Source organism: Tachypleus tridentatus, chromosome 8, assembly GCF_004210375.1.
Source record: "Tachypleus tridentatus isolate NWPU-2018 chromosome 8, ASM421037v1, whole genome shotgun sequence".
Taxonomy (NCBI): Eukaryota; Metazoa; Arthropoda; class Merostomata; order Xiphosura; family Limulidae; genus Tachypleus; species Tachypleus tridentatus.
This window is the reverse complement of record NC_134832.1, coordinates 99940825-99955253: the sequence shown is the minus strand read 5'-3', so window position 1 is coordinate 99955253 and position 14429 is coordinate 99940825. Positions and strand designations below refer to the sequence as shown.

The window sequence follows — 14429 nt, the reverse complement described above, 5'->3', positions numbered from 1 at the left end:
TTCTTCCTGTTTCTTTTGACTTTTATCCTTTCACAGATGTCTTTCTCAAGAGTTGGGGCACTCTGTTGAAGAATTCATATTGTTCTGTTTTTTGGATTCTTTTCTAAGCAGCAGCTGGAATTAACATGTTAGGCTTTTGAACTGTTCAATGTGTCTGTCTCACTTTTCTTTTTTCTACATTTCTGCAGTAGTTCACACCACACAGACAACTTTAATGTGATAGCTTATATCAACAATCAGGGTGGTACTCATTTTTCTAGTGTTTGTTGTTTACAACTTCTTACTTCTTTGGCTTTATTCTATTTGTTCACTTCATGTTTGTCATGTTTCTTTTATAATAACATTTTGTCCAGCTCATTTTCTTGAAGCTGTCACCTTCTTCACATAGTATAGACCTTTCACCCCTTAGTTTTTCAGTGACTTTGTAAATGTCTGAGTCATTCACTGATGCCTTCACTACTTTGACCAGCCATTTTCTTCTGCTCTACTCATCTCCAGTTCCAGATCCAAATTCTCTGGAAGTGGATAACCTGAGTCCAATTTGGGAGAACCTTTTTTTCTTTATGTATATCCTTCACCTTTTCTGGGTCAATTGACCAAAGTCAATTACTCAAACTGCCAAGCTGTTCTCATTGTTACACTTTGGTCTGCTGGATTATTATTTTCTATATTATATCAACTTTTTTACAATAAATCAGTTCTGTTGTCATCATGATATTAAACTCTGAATCCATCTTAATTGTCAGTGTTTCAAAATAATATTCAATGTATATAACTTCACAGCTGTCTGTTATTTAGTACTTTCTCTGACAAACCAGGTTCTTTTCATGAATGGCTCAGTTGTTAACTTATTGTTGTAAAGACTTTTTTCCTGTTGTTAACCACTCTTATTGAGCTATCATCGGGAGATGGTGCATTAGATATGTTGTTTCTTGTTTATCTCCAGCTCATTAACAAATTATTTCTTTGTTTATCTATGTGTTTCATAATTTTGACCAATCAGCTTCTTCTATAACTGTTTATGGAGCTATCTTATGTGCTACCTTCAGATGCCAGTTTTACACCCATTATTCAAGACCTGTTCCAAGTCTTCCATCTAAAATGACCGATAATTCTTAAACATCATCTTAATTTGGAATTGAATTTGGTGTTGCATATCTTGGCTCCTTCTCTTTATGAACCCAAAGTAGCTTGTTGCTCAATCCTTTTTTATTTATTTCCAGTATAGGGTGGATTACACTCTGATTGATATAAACTTTATATGTGCATATGTTTCTTATACCTTGTCTTCTTAGAAATCCTCATACTTGTACCCTGATCATTACCTTCCTATCTAAACATTACAAAAAAAAGTAAGCATTGTTTCTCCTTCTCCCTTCAACTCTGCTTGATCATATCTTCAACTGTTTTAGTATAGGACAGTAATCTTAACTGATGGACTGTCATGACTTGAAACATCTGTGACTACCATAAAAATGCTGTAAACTAACAACTACTTGGACCTTCTACTTAGAAGGGTGGGAAATGCTGGTCAAGAGTGGTTGCTGCCTTCATGCTTAAAAACTCAAATTTTGGTTAGTCAGTGGTTCTTATGATTCTGTTTCTTTGTTTGTTTTTCTGTCTCAATGTGACATTTCATGTTTCAGTGATAAGTCTACCTGTTTCAATTTTTAAAATACAAATGAATTTCAGTCAGATACTTACCTCTGAAATAATTTCCCACACAACCTTCCCACAATGAGAAGACATAGGGTTCCATTATGACAGTTATAATAAAATCTGAGTTACAGTGAGAAAGCAGAGCTTATGTATGTCCTACTGAGGCAAGCACAGGAAGTCATGTAGAGAGTAGAAAAGTGGAGAACTATGAGTAAGTTAACACACACTCTGCATTATGTCAAGGAAGTTCAGAATTTTAGTGGTCTTTCTTGACAGTGTGAGATAAACTCAACAGAGGAAGGTTTAATGTTTTTCAGAGATTAATACCTGTTGAAATTAATTTTAATTCTAAAAATTTAAAATATATTTAATTTTTAAAAATGACTCTAAACCAGATTTGTAAATGTAAATTTTTGTTTAAAATATTTAAGTTTGTTTTTATTTATATAAGCATTTTATTCTATCATCTTATGTTACACTTACGTAGGAATACAGCAACTGTAACAGTTATTTTCTCATACCAGTATGTTATCATCAATATATTGGCAAGAAAAATGTTTTGAATATAATTGTCAGAGTTATATTATATGTAGTGGGCTGAAGATTCTTCTACAGTAGTGTCTGTAATTTGTTGGTGATAAATTTTAAAATAAATGGACAGCACACATCCCACTTGTTTTAAAATAATAAGTTAAATGTATATATAAAAATTCCTTATACTGTGAATATCACAGTTGTATCTCAAATGCTAAATAATTATTTTTTTCTTGTCAAAAGTCCACTTAAGCTGATTCAGTTATTTAAGAATTCAATTTACAAGACAGACTGGATTTGATACTTTTATAACAATAGTATCAGTGAAGAATATACTTACTTTACTGCATGGGTTACTACACTTGTATCCTGAACTTTAAATAATTGTTTCCTTTTCCTCAGAGTCAACACAGATGGCTTCAATTACTTTAGAATACCTTTTGACAAGACATGTCATTCTCCTTATCTCTATTCAAACTGTGAAACTCACTTTAACATATCACCCATTGTAGAAAATCACTCACATGCTAACTTCACGTTTTTTAACTTTTCTGTAACTGAGCCTTTCATTCACTTTACTTGACATTTACTTGTTTAGCCACAGCTATTTACATGTCAGCCACTGAGGTCTCTGGAATTTTCTATAAAGTGCTTGAACAGTAATGATTTAACAACACTTAGTTAAGGTAACGAGAAAAATACTGTAGATTCAAGTAACATCATGTTAACAATATTAGTTAAGGCTTGATATCGGTGTAATTGCAAACACAATGTATGAGTTGTACAGAGTTATGCAACCAAAGTTGTTATAAATAATTTAAAATAATTAACTTTTAACTCTCTTGTTATGAAAACTAAACAATCATTAACATTAAATTACAAAACAAGTTAAATAATAGTTCCTATGCTAAAAAGTCTTGTATATCCAACAAGCTTAAAGTCTCCAAAATGCATATTTCCAAGCATTTTCTCTGTCAGTAATAGAAACATTTTACTCCTCATACAGTTGTCTAACGAATTACATCACATGATTGTTGGTATAAATCTTCAGAGTATTTTGAAATCTACAAGGTACTTGGTCTTTGATTGTAATTGACAAAGTATTTTATGTTTTTCATCTTCAGCATACATACTTGATGCGTAATGTAGTGAACTTCCTGGAACTGAATTTGCCTGATATACACAAGTCTTTGAAAGACGTTTCACTATTAGAGTGGCAAGAAGTCCTTCAATCAAGACAGAGGGATCTTGAACACCTAGGAAGTGAATTGACAAACCTAAAAGAACAGATTCTGACTGTATACAAGCAGAAAATTGAGTAAACATAAGATTTTATTTCTTTACCTCTAAGAATAACATAAAATGATCATTTTGTAAAATAAGTTTTTGAGCTATCATTATGCAATGCAATAGAAACTTTAGGCATGCTTTGTTATAGTTAATTTGAATAACAATATTAAACATTCATTTTATGTTAGTAGAATCTTTAACTGTTTCTCCTTCAAAGCAGTGTGAATAATAACATAAAACATCTACATTTTTTCCAGTAGAAACTTTAACCATGCTTTGTAACATATGGTTAAAATAACAATTTAAGGCATCTGGATAAATAAAAATGTTACAGTATTTATTATTACTTTTCTTTTATTTCCAAGCATTACTTTTGACCATGCTTTTAGTATGTTTTTGTAAGGTTCACAAAAACAAATAATCAAACATCTCATTTGCATCAAAACATTGTTTAATTTTCTAACTGAAATGTAGCTTAAACTAGTGTTATTCTTTACTAAAGTAAACTTACTAAGTTTTGTATTATCAAATTATTAAACTGAATATTACTTTCTGTGTTTAATTTTGTGAAAGATGGTGATGAGAAATACAAGAAGAATTAAAAATTCTTTTCCATAAGTTTAATGTAAAGTAGTTAACACTGCTTGTGGTATTGTCTATCTATTGATTTTATAGATGCTTCTTGTGTAGCTGCATTATTTAATTTAAATTTATATAAAATATGAAGTGAAAAATACAGTTTTTTTTTCTGACTTAAAAACTAAAGAGAAACAGAATAAACTAGTGTAAGTTGTTTAAAAGGGAGTTGAATAATAAATGATTGAAGTAAAAATAAGTGAACATTATGCTTGTCGACTTGGCATCTGTGGATTGAAACAATATTTTTGTTTGTGTCCTTTCTTATAAAGACAGTCCACAGTGTGATATTAATGTAAGCTTCATACCATAAGCAGAAGTTTTGGAATCTCTTATTTTTTTATTACAGTGATCTTGATGAAGCATTAGATATGGCCAAGAAGGAAATAAAGAGGTTAATGGTATGTAAATTCAACATGATTTTTTTATGTAAATCAGTAAAACCTCATTTATTAGAAGACTGTTTTCAAATTTCAGTGATGAGTTTTAACCATTTCTTTTAGAATTTAAGTTTTAATTTCCTTTTCTATAAGTATTTGAATATCTGTCTATGCTGTTACTTTTCCAAGACATGTTTCATACTTGTTGTCTTTCAAAATTTGTTGTACATACAGAGAGTTAGAATACTAACTATGAAGAAGCTGCAAAGGCACAACATTGGTTTAAATAAAAATATATTCTTTTATATTTATCTGGAGTGTAAAAGTTGTTTTTTCTTAACTTTTATTAAAATGAGTAATACGTGTTGGTTACCTATAATTTAAGTGCAGTGGTGAAGTTGCATTAGATTTTCAATGATAAGAAAATAAATGATCGAATTAGAGTAAAGCATTACTTCAAATTAAGTAAAGTCATGGAATTAAGATACATTAAATGTAACTAAAGGTAGCCCTTCTCTATTGCTAAACTGACACTAGATTTACAGGCCAGTTGAAGTACTGTTACAATGGCCATTCATTAAGGTCAAATAACATGCTATATTTTCTTTGCAAAAAAGAATTGGTTGAAAACATATAGTTATTATAAGTAGTGTAAGATAGAATAACTAAGACACATTTCTATTAATGGAGAGCAATGATCAAGGCAGCAGAAAAAAATTAAGTAAAGTATATATGTATTTTTAGAATTAATTGAATATATTGGATTATAGGAAAATACTATGCAGCAAATTAAGCTTAGTATTTACTATATCTTATGATATATTTGATTAATTGAAAGATCTATACATTTGGGACAAAATATTTTGAAATGTGTAACATTATTTAAGTTGCAGTTTAAATGTGAAAACCTGGCAAAACTTTAAAAATAAATAGGTTTAACATATGTGTTCAATTTTATGTAAACTTCATTTTTCTTAGTTTGTTCACTTTTGCTTCAAGATCATATCTATATAAAAACAGCATTTCAGAGCTGTATTTGTCTTCTGCAACTCACTTTTGTTCAATATTAGAACCTGTCAGCTGGACTGAATAACAAGAGATAAAAAATTCACTGAAATGCTGTTTATATACTGTATTGTGTAAAAGTGTTAAGACAAAATTAAAATTAGATTTAGAGCGATTTTCAACGATTAATGGAAAGTGAATTACAGGTGAAACATCAACACTTTATTATTCTTCATATTTAGTACAACAGAAACACAGTCGAAGTGCTTGAGTTCAGTAAACAGTAAATTTTTGTGTGTTCCAAATTTGCTTTAAAAATTGCAGACAGTCTTTCACGCATTGTTGCAACATATTTAGTCAAAGTATCATTTAGTATCTTACTCCAAATGTCTCTAATATACTCTCATAATGGTTTTTTGAAAGTAGCTTTTGATTTATCAAATTTTTTATATATTGAATCCCAGATCTGCTCAATTGGGTTTGAATTGGGACTCTATGGGGACCATTGCATCATTTAAATGTTTTTGGCAGCTTTATTCTTAGCCAAGTAATTTCTGCATAGGTTTGGGGTCATTATCTTCCTGGTAGTAGAGTCCTTTACAAATATTATGCAATCCACTGGGTATAACATGACAGATCAGTATCTGATGATACTTGTGCTGGTCCAATATTCCATGTATTTTGCAAATATATCTTGTTACCTCAGCAGAGAAACACTCCAAAACCATCACACTGCCTTCCTCATGCTTCATGATAGGTGCTGTGCATTGAGGTAAGTATCTTTCACCTTTTTTCTGCTGGACGTACAACCTATGCTTTGAACGAAATATTTCATATTTAGACTTATCCATCCATAACACCCTTTTTCAATTATTAGTAATTTAGTTTTTGCACTTTTTAACAAATGCAATCTCATGACAATATTTGAAGAACAAAGTAAAGGTTTATTTAACTGCTACACAATCAAATATTCTATTCTTGTTGAGTCTTCTTGATACTGTAGATCTGGACACTTTTATGTCATTTAATACATGGTTGGGATCAGTAGCAGTCTTCCTTCTGTTCCAAAGGCTGTGTAAACAAATATACTTAACATCAGTATCATTGAGTTTAGATGTCCTGCCTTTTTCTCTCCTGTTTTCAAATTCACTTGTCTTGGTGTTACAATCTAGAGTGTACTTGACATTGTTTGGGGAGCATTTCATGTCTGCAGTAATTTGTTTAAGAGTCCAACCAGTATCACATAAAGCTTTTATGCAAGCTCTCTTCTCTACTGTCAATTCTCTACAGAATTTTGGCTGGGGCATGACAACAAAACTTATTATATAGTGTTAAACACTCTTTTTATTAAGGTTTATTAAATTGATTTCTTCTAGCATATACTAGTATCATATGCTAGCTTCTTGCTAGTTTTTTTGTATGTGATTAAGATGCTGTATTGTATATAGTTGAAACAGTTATTTCAGACCCTAAATTTGATCAGTGTGTTTATTTAAGTAGAACCATTATGACATGCTCTTGGTACAAGTATATGGGAATTCTAAAGAATGGGAAGTATTTTCATCCTGACTCATTCATTTGTCAACAGGGATCAGTGAAGCATTACAGCAGTGTTGAAATTTACATTCTCAAATAGCATGGCAGAATTAGCCCCATAAAATGTGACGAATGGCAAAATATTCTCTTGTCCTAACACTTTTGCACAGTACTGCATGCTGTATAATACTTTATAAGGTATTTCTTAAAGGCCAAAAACAGGAAAAGCATTAGAAACCAACAGGCCTAAAATGTGTAATACAAATATTATAGTTCGTGCACAGGTTTTTCAACATTTGTCTTGATTTGTGCATTTCAATTTCAAAGTCAGAGATGTGTAAAATCTAATATTTTTTCCCACATTCCTCTTAATTTGTCCACTTTAGATTAAAATCTATAGGTGTTTAAAATCTGAAATTGACAAATTAATAGGAAAGTAGACTAAATTATTTGGCCCAATTGAAAAGTAATGGTATGGAATGAAAAACCTCTTGAAAAGTGACTTGTGGGAGAAAAAAAAAAGATATCTCTGAAATGCTGTTTTCACACTCTTTTAATGTGGAATGGACATCTTTAAGATGATGTTAGAAAAAATCTATAGTTAATGTAATTTTATTTCAAACTTTAAGCCTAGTAGTTTGTAAGAGTATATAGTATATTGATAATATATTAAAGTGGAAGTAGAGCACAACAATTAATGAAAATTGTATTAAATAATACATATGTTTTATTTGTAATTGTCAGACAGTGTTGTTCTTTATTGTGCTTTCTTTTTATTACTGAAATTGCACAGAAGATGCCTAAAAATAGAATAGCAGTAATTTTGTGTATTTTGATGTTTATTTAAGTGAGTAATATAAAAAGTATATATACATATATATGTAATGAAACAATATATGTATATAAACATCTATTATAAATAAATCATGTGGAGGAGAACGATAAATTTTAAAAAATTCCAACTCTTGTTTATTGTTTTTATCATTAGCTTTTATCAGCAACACGTGTTTTTGGCTCTGATTAACTTATAATGTTTGTAACCTAGATGAGGCATTCACTCAGTGATTCTGTTATTGAAGACTTGAAAGTAATGGTGTTATGAAGTTTCTGAAAGGCATTATTTTACAACTTTCCTAACATATATGTTGTATACAATTCTCCAATTTTAAATCTTTAATTTTAGGTTGAAAATGAAGAGAAAAATGAACACATTCAGTGCTTAAGAGACATGCTTCAGAGAACTCAAGAAAGCCTAGAACGAGAACATCTCTTACACTCAGGAAGAGGCCAGAAAGTAAGATCCAATTTTATTATTAAATATTTGAAAATAATTAGGAGGATTAAAATTAGGAAAATTTTTTGTGATTTCATAAAAGTAAACTTTATACAATTTATATGATGTCTAATTCAATATTTATGAATTGAATTTTGTATTAATTTGATTTGTATGTTTTTGTTTATCTGCAAATAATTTTGGAGCTGTCAGGACTAAACATGGCAGGTGGACTTGGGAGGATGTCCTTATTTATATAGCTTTTCCTATCAATGGGGACTAGGAATAGGTCTATAGAGTTACATAATTCAAATATAGCATCAAATTTTGTGTTTCTGGTTCCACTTGGGGTCCCAGGACCATCATAGCACAAAATAGCAAGTTTGTGACCAAACTTTACCATTACAATCAAGAGAATAGGCAAGTTCCCATAGCCACATTTGATTGGTTTAATATCTGTAAGGTTAATTTAAGCCATGTTGCAGACTTGTAGCTAGCTATATATACTCCATAACAGTAAATTTTGGTTTGTTGTTTTAGATTCTTAAACCTATAAGGTAATTTCACCTTATATGACACAACTGCTTATATGAATACAATAATTTGAGATTACATACAGCACAATATTTCAATGGCATTTATTGTGTATATATGGTAATAACAACAAGACTGTGTCAGTCTCTGATAACCTGCAGTCAATATTATCAACATGTGGAAACAGGTTAAATGTGATTATACTGTGTCACAGGGCTTGGAGGATGCCAGCAAAATCATGTTGGTCTCTGATGAAGCCACTGTGGTATCAACATTTTTCATTATTTAGATATAGATTAGGTATCTGTGAAGTAATTATCTAAACAAACTTGTGTAAATGACCTAGGGTGGGTAAGGTCAGGTTATAAACACTCTATGACGTGCCTATTGGTCCAATTTATCATCCTACCAACTTTGGTAAAAATTGATCATCCAAAGACCACTAAGTAGTTTTCAGACAAAGAAACAATCAAACAATTTTTTTTTATTTTTAAAAATATAGATATTGAATGTTTATTTAACTTCCTGCAAATTGAAAGATGCTGTTTTCTATCAAATAAATAATTATATGGGTCAAAAACAATGTTAGTGAGGGTACCAAACAGATGACCTAGGATACAGTGATCAGGTTATTCAGTATGGTATAGAAATATACCATAAGTTTCCAATATATTGCTTATGCAGTAGTTTTTCTTGCTTAATACACTAGCCTTTATACACCATAAGTTTGAGCTGCTCATTTAGCATGCACAGAAAATGAGACAACTCTCCATCAATATGAGCACAACACGCTGTAATAGAGCAGCAGACTCCCCCTATACTGTATAACATGAACTTCAGTTTCTCAACTAGCACAGTACGAATCAGACGTGTTTCTCATTTGTTTTCAGTTTGCAATTTTTTTCTTCAGTATTTCTGACTTTGTTCTAATTGTCTATGTTTTTTTTTTGCACAAGTTAACTTTCCTCATTCTTACCTTCTGATGTGTTGCTGACTTTAATTACAATTACTTCAACTTACAAATTTAGATTTTACTGTAATTACTGACACAACTTCTTCAGTTACAGCAGACATACAAACTCCTGTTGCCTAGACCTCAAGATTGGCATTAACTGCCAAGAAATTGAAAGCCTAAGTTTGTTGGGAGTTGGATTCTTACTCTGAACCTCAACCTCCTTCTTTTGCCATATGACCGTGTCCTACACAGTTGTAGGGGGGTTCAACCTTTTACTTCTTTCATCTCATCATTACACAGATTTGTCACATTCTGAGTGTTTATCCTGCTTTCTATATGGCCCATCTTTCTCTCTTGTCTATGATCCTTGATTTAGAAGATCGTTGTTGTTTTTTTTCAATAACATTGGACTACTTTTAGTTGTTGGTCTCTTCAAGTAGGTTTCTGTCCCTCTCTTCCTTCCATTCCTCACCTTTCCCAATTATTCACCTGGTTCTTTGATTAGGATCTTTCGATTTTGACAGTTTCTGGTTGTCAAACATCCTTGTAGGTCATGTTTGATTTTCCCAGATTCCATTGTGTCTTATCCTCTCTCACTTTTTCCTTCGTGTTCTTGTCCTTTGAGGTTCATTATCCTCCCTGTGCCTTTCCATTGCATATTTGGGTTTTCAATGTCATCCTGTCTGCCTTTTCCAAACCTCTGAACCTTTAGCTTCATGTTACTTGTATCATCTTTCCCTCAAGACCTATTTCCTTCCTCTCCTGACTTGCAATCAGTCTGCTGACCTTTTTGCAATGTATGTTTCCAGTGCTTTTATAATACAACATATATTATGCTATACCCAGATTGTTCCGTTTTTACAAGACCTCAGCTGCCCATGAGGGTATTTTTGCCATTTTACTTAACTTCTTTCTTTCCATTTCCAATATTTCCTACAGGTCAGGTCTGGATCTTCTCCTATGCCTTATGTGTAGACGCTGCAATGCTATAAGCATATATGTATGGCTTTCTTTCATTGTTTCTGTTGTTTCGTTTTTTTTCTCTTCTTTGTTATATAATGTCTCCCCCATCACTCTTACATGTTGAGTTTGTTGGCTTATTAGGTAGGTTTTCTCTTCTCTCTACTTGGAAAAGCATCATCTTTATCATATTTTGTCTCTTCAGTTTCAACATATCATTATGTTATGTTGTTAGCAGTTCATTTGTGTCACCCTCTGAGGGCAATCATCCAGGCTGGAACAAAGACCAGTCTCTATACATTTCTTGCTTACTACTTATATTATCTAGCTATGTCCTTCTCTGGTGGATATGTCTACTTCCTGTGGAAACTTTATGTTCACCAATTTATCTCTCACTTGGGTAAGTGTCTTTTTCTGTTATGCTTTCTTTCAGGGATCTCTTTTTTTTCCTCAATATCTGTTAAGATCCTACTCTCTGGTGAGCTTGCTTGGACAAGTATGCTTTCCTATAAACATGCACCAAGTACCTAAGGTTATAATGCACATTGTCGAAATAAAGTGTTCTGCAAGATCACTAGCAGCTTACCTAGTTGTATATCTATACTCCTGATACGTAGTTGGTGGATCATCACTCATAAACTGTTTTGAGTAAAGCAGAAGGGTATTGCTGCCCATTCCTGCTGCTCCTTGGATTGAGTAAATCAAGAACAGCCTACGTTTTAAAATTGAATTTTACAGTCACCATTGAGCTTTTTTTCTTGTGTGATATTCCTCCAGACTCCCAAATACCACTTACTTCTCCCTTTCTTGAATGGAGTTTGGGAGTCCCAATTTCTTCCCAGTTCATTGCCTTGGGGGTAATAGACCATGGAGACTTCCTCTTGTGTGTAGAATGCACATCTCAACATTACATGTCTCTACACTACATTGAGATGAGGCCAAAGATTGTAATCCTCCTACCCATTACCTCCCCTTCTCCCTTAGTAGTTTAATCTTGGATGTGCTAATGTTGGTGGAAGTTGGACTAGATAATGCTGGATTCTCCTAGGGTTCAATTAGATAACACCCTGTTCCTACAGCTGAGACTGGTAGATACACCCTTCTTGGTAAGTGTGATTGTAGAATGTTTCACTTCTCTCTGTCTGTGGTTAAGCTCAAGGGACACCATTTGCCTCGTAATACCAGTTGCTGGATACGTGATGCCCTGTTCCCATGACTGAAAAGTCATTCCTCATTCTCTCTTAATGCCCTCAGTACACACAATATATGATGGTGACCAGATCATTAGCAATATATATTACTGATATATATATTACTAATGGTCTTGCCACCATACATTGGGTATACTAGTTTTGGTCTTATGTGAGGCCCTCCATTTCATAATACTGAAGACAAGATGTTGAACCTCATCTGTATAGATACCTAGCAGTGTCTTAGTAATTGCCTCTGTCTTCTAATTCCAGGAACTGGCTGTTGAATTTCCATTTTTTCTGAGTGGGTTTGGAATTACTTCTTTTTTTTAATATTACTTGTGATTCTTCTATTACAGTTGATTTGTTTCCAGTCACATTTGTATCATTGAAGATGGAAACTCACATTGATTATTTACACCTGATACACTGTTTTCCAAGTTATTTTTTGTACCAGTTCCAGATGTAGTTGCCACCTATTTTACAGCACTCCACTTCTTTGAGGGAGAAAACCATACCTGTTCCAGAAGTGGTATGATCTCCATCTTTTGTTCTTTCATTCAATTATAGATACTTTTTACAGGGTTCCATTGTTATCTTACACCAGTTCCTCCATGTACTCAGTGTGTGATTTTAGCTATTGTGTGAGCACAAGTATGTATCATGTCAGAAATTACCATTTTCTTATATTGTTTGTTTGTTTGTTTTGAATTTCGCGCAAAGCTACTCGAGGGCTATCTGTGCTAGCCGTTTCTAATTTAGCAGTGTAAGACTAGAGGGAAGGCAGCTAGTCATCACCACCCACCACCAACTCTTGAGCTACTCTTTTACCAGCGAATAGTGGGATTGACTGTCACATTATAATGCCCCCACAGCTGAAAGGGCGAGCATGTTTGGTGCGACCGGAATCAAACCCGTGACCATCGGATTACGAGTTGAATGTCTTAACACACTTGGCCATGCCGGGCCCTTTTTAAATTTAAAATGGAGATCTGATAGATGTTTACCTCTTCTCACACTCTTCCAATGCTTCTCTGTTTCTTATGGGACTAATCTCAAAAGTGAGATTCACATCAAGTAGTATAGAAGGAGGCAACTGCTCTATAGGAATATGTAGTGCTCCTTTTGGTGGAAGGTTGTCACATGATCTATGCATGCTAAATGAGCAGCTCAAATTTATGAGGTATAAAGGACAGCGCATCAAGTGAGATAATTTCTTTCCAAAGCATTAGAGTGCAGAAAAAAAGATCAAGTAAAGTTGTTGTGTGAGCAGAGGTATCTATTGGAAATCTTATTTTCAATGTAATAAAATAATAACTGACGTTATTAGTCTTTCTGTATTTGTATAATGTATCCTAAGTTATTCCTTGTTCTGAAGATGCGCAGGTTCCACATAATATATGATCAAGAAATATGTTAAATTGATCTCGTTTTTCAAGTTATTTCTGTTCCTTTGCTATCCTCAAAGTTAGATGTACCCTATTACCACCTGTAGAGAACATAGCTAGATACAACCTTGTGGAAGAATTTAATTACTAATGACCTTCAATAGTTGTTTAGGTAATATGTAGAGGTTAATGTTTCAAGTAGGTTTTCTTAGAATAATCTGTTACATTGTTGTGCTAGCCAAACAGTGAAAACAAAGTTTTTTTTAAAACCTAAAACAATGAGCATGGGGCAAAACAAGCTGATATCTTGTTAAAGTAAGGTAAAAAAAACAAAACCTTAAGTTCTTCTATTCAACTGAGTCCTTAGTTTTGCTATTTCTTTCTTTTTGTTTAATTTGTGTGTTTCATTTTACACAGTCTCAATAAGCGTTGTAATAGTGCACTATAGTTCCATATCTTGAATAAATCTATTTAGTGGACTTATCTGCTATAGCCCTCAAATTAAGTCAATTCACTTTAATATACCACATAATTTTTTTCTTCTTAATATCAGTATTATTTGATAATGAGGTCTAAATAATATTGTTGTATCTGCTCAAACATTTAATGTTAGAAAACATGGTGTGGTCTCAGAGAATGTGTTTGACTAAAATTAGCTTTTGTATTGTAGTTGAATTTGAATGGAACTACTAACTATCAAACTATTATACTCTATCTTTTTAATTTATTATTTTCTTTCATTAAGACTGTGAGTTTTTTAGTCCTTAGATGGGGCCTTCTTTAGATAGAATATAGAATATATGGGTCTTATTTTTCTCCTTCAAAAGTTTGAAGTATTTTACTTCATTTTGAGCATATTTAACACCTTTGTTTTCTATGGAAATGTTAATTGATATAGAATGTGCAACATAAAATGTTTTGTTATAGTAACTATATATACAGAATTATTTGAAGATTTTACTTTATATTGTTACTTCACTTTTCTAGACAAGCAAAGGAGGCAGAGATCAACGGGTACCACTAGAACTCAAGAATGGTCAAATACTTGCTCTAGAAGAGGTAAAGACTTTTCTAATAATGAAAGTAATA

The 14429-nt window shown here is 32.4% G+C and overlaps 1 protein-coding gene across 1 annotated transcript in view; it reads left to right on the top strand.

Moving 5' to 3' along the window:
* Nucleotides 1-14429, top strand: part of LOC143223049 (uncharacterized) — a 41037-nt gene that overhangs the window by 20735 nt on the left and 5873 nt on the right. Inside the window, exons 9-12 of the mRNA XM_076450441.1 lie at nt 3318-3511; nt 4469-4520; nt 8224-8334; nt 14328-14399. Coding sequence (XP_076306556.1) covers nt 3318-3511; nt 4469-4520; nt 8224-8334; nt 14328-14399 — 429 coding nt within the window. The remainder of the gene's footprint in view (nt 1-3317; nt 3512-4468; nt 4521-8223; nt 8335-14327; nt 14400-14429) is intronic.